Source organism: Symsagittifera roscoffensis, chromosome 5 (assembly GCF_963678635.1).
Source record: "Symsagittifera roscoffensis chromosome 5, txSymRosc1.1, whole genome shotgun sequence".
Taxonomy (NCBI): Eukaryota; Metazoa; Xenacoelomorpha; order Acoela; family Convolutidae; genus Symsagittifera; species Symsagittifera roscoffensis.
In genome coordinates this window covers 55,174,631-55,181,999 of record NC_087066.1, presented here as the reverse complement: position 1 = coordinate 55,181,999, position 7,369 = coordinate 55,174,631, and the positions used below count along the sequence as shown (strand labels likewise).

Sequence of the window (7,369 nt, the reverse complement as noted above, 5' to 3'; positions counted from 1 at the left end):
TCTCATTGAGATGTCAACTTAGAAATCGAACTGAGCATTACCCTTTGTATTCTACTAGAAGCGTTTCCTGAGAAAATTAACCTTTATATCCCAGAGATAGTTGACAGCATGACTGAAACTGCTAAGAACAAAACGTCATTAATCATCCCATTTATATTTTTCATCGTCTTTGGTGTGGTACAATTACAACGAAAATATAAATTTGGTAGAAAATAATAAGAGCAACAAGACATCCGGTTGCTATGCGTACCATAGAATGCTCCGACCACGGTCATTTCCGAGAATTCGTTTTATTGAAAAAAAAACTTGGGGTATTACTCATTGTCTCAATAAGTGATCTCTCAGCGACTAAATTTGCAGCCACTTTGAAAAGCAAAATTTCAAGCCCTTTATTCTCCGCAGGAAAACGTTTATCAGTGTTTCAATGCTGCCCCAAACTAAGACTAAAAGGGTTTTATTAAGATATATCATTCGACCTCATGACATTAATTTAAGGTACCTGGATTTGAGTGTGAAAAATCACACCCAAATGCAAAATTTCTTCTCGCTTTAGTGGTCGAAACAATAAAAAAATCAATTGTTTGTTTATAATTGTTTATTTCCCAAATCTGAGTCCTGAATTTATAATTCGGTTATAAATATCCTGGTTCGCTCTTGCCTCCTCCTCGTCCTCGCTGGACTCCGACGACTCTTCGCCTCTGTTCGGCACTTTCTTCGCTCTCGTATCCGAACTCAAAAACTGAACCTTCGGCGGTGGCGGCTGTTCGCCACTCGCGACAACTTTCGAGCCTTGAAGATGAGTACTCGGTTCCGTTTTGCGACCCGGAAACATTCGTGCCCACTTTTTAGTCGTGTGCTGATACGAACGATTTGCTACAATAGCAGATGCCATATGCCTTAAGGGTAAAGTCGTATCAGAGGGTAAGCCACCAGTTGCTGATGGCCAGTACTTAGGACCTGTATTGGCTATTTGTATTGCTTTGGACGTGCAAGTCGCGATTGCTGGGGGTTGATGAACAGCTGGTTTATTTAAAGCGTTTCGTGCCAAAACATTTGGATTAACTCGCTTCAAAACATTAGCTACACTCGTTTGTTTTTCCGAAGTGTCTTCATTAGATGTCGGTTTTGAGAACTGAAGTATGAATGTTTTTAACGTCTGCATGAAAACTTTATTGTAGAAAGCTATTATCGAGTCGAAAGAATTATCCTCGTCGAAAATTTTTGCTTTTTTGAAAACTTCAGCTGCCGTGCTCGGCATCTTGCGGTACGCTTGAGTTATACTTTTGAACTTTCTCTCCTGGTCTGAGACTTTACAGATGGCATAAATAGAACACATCAGAATTTGATCCAGATGTCGATTTTGGAAGAGAAACGTTCGCTCAAAAATGCAATGTTCGAGACATTCCCAAATTTTAACCTCAAGTTCTGAAGGTACGGACAATAGTTTACATAACTGCTGAACTCTCTTATAGGCTAGTCTGCATATTTTATTAGACACTGTGGAAATTTCATCTGAGCTTAATTGAAGTTGATTGATCGATTTCGCAGAACTTTGACTTTCGAGATTTTTCCACTGCATAAAAGTTTGGACAAAAGAATCGTCGCTGTACAAATGCGTTTCTAAAATTCTCTCTTCAAGAAACTTAAGTCTTGAAACTTGAACCGAAAAAAGGCAACCAGCTGCCTCGATTTTGTCAATTTCACAGATAAACTTTACGAATGGAATGTTAAACATTTTCAAGACACTCATCGCATTATTATCGTCAATTTGAGTCTCCTGATTTTCTGGAGGCAGGCTAAAATAATTTGCCAGTGTTGCTATTGACGATATTGCTAACAAACATTCCAGCCTTTCAGGTGAAATATTGCTACCATCATTAGTGGTTTCAGAACTTTCATCACCATTGTTACTACTATCCGCTAGTTTTAGAACTACCTGAGTTAAAGTCCGTTTTGAGTTGCTTTTTATTTCATCTATTGTACATTCGGTAAAATAATTTTCAGATTGGGCGATAATTTCATGCAACAAAGTCGTCAATGCTTCCTCAAACTTTGAAAAAATTTCATCGACTTTAACTTGAGATTCGTTTTTCATAGAATGAGTCATTACACTTGCATTTTTTACAGACTCGCTTGATAGCTCAGAGTGATCTAAACCAAGTTGATGTTGCTCTCTATTTAAAGAGTTTTCAGAGTAATTAGACGAGCCGACCGATCCCTGGAGAAGGAGAATGGGATCTTCAGCCAGAAATAGAGTTTCGTCCAGTTCGAAATAACGATCCAAAACTTCCCAATACCTGCCGTGCAACTCACTCGAATTGGGCAAAACTGAATCACCGCCCGGAAAAACACTGTCGATTTTCTTCTCGCTGTTAACGGGCTTCTGAGAAAACGATACAAAAAAGGTCGCGTCGAGTTTCTTTTTCACGTGTACCATTTCGGAAGTATCGCATCCATACTTATTACATAACATTTTGAGCACTGGAGTGATTTCGGCTAATGCTTCAATAGTTTGCGCTTCTTTTTCAAGAGCCGTCTCGAAGACAGGCTGTAATAAAAACTTTGGAGTCGCTCGCATTACAAAATCGACAGCGCAGAGTAACACTTGAAACGAAAGAAACATCTCGGTATGTGCTATCGGAATCTCATCCTTAGCGAGAAGGAAAAGCAACCAGCAAGCTTGTTTCGATTCCGGAATGTCGTAAACGTAATTCGGATCCAAGTCGTCATTAATCGGTCGATTGTCGACAATGAAAACATCCGCATAGACGTGCGAGAAACGGTCATAAATTGCCGCAGTCACGCAAAACCTTCGCTGAAAGTCCAAAATTCCGTCAATTGATCTTTGGCTGAGATATACAATTTCCCTTAAATGCTTCAATTTCGTCAGCAGACTTAAAACTGACATACTACTTTTCTTTAACAGTGTCGTGACATTCACTTTTAAGCGATCATCAGAATTGACTCTGCAATTCAGCACTGAGACTAGAACTATTGCAGCAAACCATTGTGTAGCGTCTGATTCTAGTTCCGGGTTCAGATCGTAGACTGCTCGCCATAGTTTAATTGATACATGGAAAGTTTGAGCTGATATTCCGATCTGGACTGCGAACTGTTCGTGATTTTTCAGGAGCAACTCAGATGTCGCATCTGATTTATACACCTCCTCCATCAACATCTTGTATTGATTCAATTGTTAAATTTTACTATGAAGGATTTGAAATAAACGCATCGAAAATTTTGATGGAAATCAAGTACAAAAATCATAGACAGCGTATACAGTTAGCGATTTGAATGCTTCTTCCTCTGTTTAGAGAAATGTTCAAATGTTGATTTGACCACCTATTTATTCAATGTAGTACAAATATCTAACATTTAGTTAGAAACAGAGTTTCACCCAGTTGAAAAAACTAACAACGCTTCCAAAATACTTTTAGGCTTGCTGTCAATCATTTTGCTAATTAGCTCGCATTCAGTAGTCTGAAAATTTAAGCGGAGTAATAACTTTAAAAAAACATTTCGAATATTTTAAGGAATAGCATTAATTCACAACAAAAACGCACTAATTTAACTGAAACTGAATTTGGCTGACTAACATAACTCTTAGTACTTAACAAATGTTTCAAACAACACAAATTATACTACCACTAAATAATTTCTAAGAACTATTATCAAGTTTTTTCACCCTAAACTCAATATACGCTATCATTTCTTCTTTGTGCAACCAATAAAATTTAGAAACTGAAAACTCAAAGCTATTGTCATGTATTTTGGATCCTCAGTAGTAAGCCATCATTCCTAGTGCAGCCATTTCTGGCATCTGATGTTTGTTGGTATAATGCTTCTTCAACATGAACTTCAACTTGGTTTTGTAATCACACTGCCTACAATCGAACGAAACAGTGCTTGGCAAATGTTTCGTCTCAATGTGCCTTTTCATAGAGCCAATTAACGCGCATTCGGAGCCACAAAATGAGCATTTGTACAATTTCTGATCAGATCCCAAATTTTGGACTACCGTTATAAGAGAGGTAACGTCAATTTTAGGCGCACTTGGGCCTTTAATAGGGGGCAAGGGACCATCTTGGTTTGATTCCAGTTTGGGCAAACTCGATTTGCTAACTTTGGGCTGAATGTTTGGTTTTTTAGCAGGCAAATTTTGATCTCGCGTCAAAGCACGTTTAGTAGTTATTAACTTGCCGGTCTCACGAGACGAGGAACAATTGCTTTTCTTTGGAAGAAACGAAATTGAACCCAATTCTGAACAATCCGAGGAGTCGATAATGCAATGCAATTTGGCGTGGTCATAATTCATTTGTTCTATGAACTTATCAACTAATAGAATTTTAACTTCTATGTCATCAAACATGTCCACTCTAAAGAAGCTGTGCTTATGCCAGAGTATCCACCATATTTGTGAAACTAAATTATATGCTAATGAAACTTGACACTGTGATCAAATAAAATCATAGAATTGACAAACTTCCATATTAAAACAAGGATAGCCGGTTACTGTACAAGTAGCGGAATGTTTCGACCATAGTCTTAAAAATACAAAAAACTGTCGTTTTTTCTGCGTGGTTTGATAAAAAAATTTGAATGAAAAAAAAGAACTTGGGCATTTTTGACAGTCATTTTTAAAATTTAATCAACTTTTTCTGCAGCAATTTTTTGAATTTTTGATTCCCAAAATAAGAGTTAACAAACTCCAAAAACTAATTTTACTTGATTAAAACTAAATTTTTACGCTTAAATTAAGCATTAATAAGCTGTTAGCCCGCACGGTCACTATATTAGCTCAAAGTTAGACCAAAAAATTCAAACATGTTTTTCTCGACACTGAGAAAAACTTTGAAAAGGACTTTAATATGATTGTCACTCAACCCGTTCCAATGATTATTTGTGGTACAAGATTTTGCGTGAAGAACATGATAAAACCAAAACACACCCGTAATTTCAAATAGTCGGAAAAACAACAAAGAGCATACTTCAATCATTCGTGATTCTTTATCTAAATATATTAAGCGAAAATACAAAAGCGAATTTAACAAAAATGATTTTTCTCTGTAGCTTTAAGAATTGTAGTCACAGAGGTTAACCCAAGCTTCACAACACTTGCTATAAATCACACACATAGCATTGTAAGCAAGTCAATAGAAATGAGACGGAACCCACTATTTCAAAAAATGTCACAAAAACCACATTGTTTGTCTCGAATGAGGTTCAATTTACAAAAAACGATGTCGAGAAACATAACGCCTAGCTTTATATTAGCACTGAGACAAAAATTACCACGCAGCTACAAATTTTAAGAATGGAAGTTGCTACGTCCTCCCAAGCCCAAACGACCCCGAATCGTCTAAGATATATCATATATGATCTATTATATATCGTCTAAGATAGGCCTAACACGATATAGAATCCTGGGCATCCCTGGGCCTCCATTGGAAAGTAAGCCGACCAAAAATCAGCAAACAAACGATGGTCCGAGAAATACAAACGATAGTCGAAAATGGCAAAGTAGATCTATTTAAACTGATTAAGGCTTTTTGAAACAAAAACGTGTCAAGACTAGAATGTAAAATTAGGTAACAGAGCCGAAAATACCTTAGAAGAAACCCACCAAAAAATTTAACAAGACTTATAATAATTTATCAAATCCGTCTCATTCGCAAACACCCACACGCACCAAAATTATTCGCGCGTCAAAAGAAAAAATATGAGACCACTCAGCCGATATTATATTGGCCGAAACCTATAGAGACAATAAAAAAAAGAACAAAACAGAACAGCCGAACAAAAATCAAAAAAATTGAAGACTAATAGAAATTCATTAACTCCCTTACGCTCATAACACACCCAGCTCCTTGAACAATGCAATATGATGCCAGAAGCCATTATAAAATAATCAAAAACCTATCAAGCCAAAAAAAAACAATCAAATTTATTACTAATAAAAAGTTACTGATTCCCCCTTGCCCTCAATCACACGCACACACAGCTCTTCAAAAGACGCTAAATGATACCACGAAACTGATAAAATACAAGCAAAAATACACAATACAATTACCCGGAAAAGGAAATTACAAAAAGCCAAAAAAAAATCATTTTTTTTTAAATTTAGGACTAATAAAAAACTAAGTCCCACTCACATTCAAGAAACAACAAACTTTTTGGTCCGCCGAGCGAGAAAAAATGAAACCACTAAGCCGATAAAATAGGTCGAATCCTATTACGCCGAAAAAGGAAAAAGAAAAAGCCGAAAAAAAAAACATTTAAGACAATTAAAAAGTTATTAAGTCCTCGAAACACATACTAACAAAAAAAATTTGTCACCCGTTGAACGAAATAATCCAATATGAGGCCAATAAGCCGATATAATATAGGTAGACACTTATCAAAACAAAAAAAGGGAAAAAACGAAAAAAATAAATAAATCGAATTGACAGAATTACAACCAACATAAAAAGAAAATTTCAACATAGAGGCAAACCTTCGCTTCGCAAACACTTGCGAGAACAAGACAAAAAGCAGCTTTATAAAGTACAATAATAAAATTTAGAATTAAGCCACGAATTAATAAAAATTCGGCTACTTCTGAGATTCGAACCTGCGACCTAGAGATAAAAAGTCTCACACACTTACCATTCAGCCAATGACGCTTAATTAATAACAAACACCCCATTGCAAAACCCTTGCCTATCGCAAGGGTAAATAATCCGAAAACATTGAAGCCGAAAATACTTGTGAATAGAGCGACCGTGACTGAACGGATAAGGCACCCAACACTTAACAAAGGGGACTTAACCCAACACTTCACTCTACTCCTAATTCAGTCCCGATCAAAGGGTTCGCAATGTCTTCCATCTCCTCCATGAAAGAACGGCCAAGGCGAAATGGATGACACCTCCCTACCCCAAGGAAGATCCTGCGCAGCCGGATGCAAACGAAAGAAGCTTTAAAGGGAAAAAACTAGAAGGAAAATTCTACAAAAACCGAAGTGGTAATAGTAAAAATTATAGAACTGCATCAAAATAAACCTAAATTGTAGTAAGAAATCTTAAATCAAAAGACATGCCCATAATGACAAGCACAAAAACAACTTTTCTTCATTTTGAAACAAATTAGCTGCCGGCCGGAATCGAACCCAGCAGCTTTGTCGTCCCCAGCATGGGCATTGCATCTGACTTAATTCTCAGAAAACGTTTTTGGATTTGACTATATTATGAACGAAGTAAAATTTCACGCGCGAATTGTAACAGCAAAGTTTTTACGGGAAAATTTATGGTACCCGGTCAAGATACCTTTTCTAATCGCAAGGATAAGGATTGACGCTTTTTCATAAACCTTACCTATTTGAAATAACTAG

The 7,369-nt window shown here is 36.7% G+C and overlaps 1 protein-coding gene across 1 annotated transcript; it reads right to left on the bottom strand.

Moving 5' to 3' along the window:
- Positions 1-301: 301 nt before the first annotated feature.
- LOC134846450 (retinoblastoma-associated protein-like) lies at positions 302-3,476 on the bottom strand. The gene has a single exon (XM_063863809.1). It carries the CDS (start codon positions 3,176-3,178, stop codon positions 596-598), a length of 2,583 nt encoding a protein of 860 aa, XP_063719879.1. The 5' UTR covers positions 3,179-3,476; the 3' UTR covers positions 302-595.
- Positions 3,477-7,369: the final 3,893 nt, after the last annotated feature.

What these genes read in the sequence shown, in the direction of transcription:
- LOC134846450 (XM_063863809.1), bottom strand. Translation starts at nt 3,178, where the DNA reads ATGTTGATGGAGGAGGTGTATAAATCAGATGCGACATCTGAGTTGCTC.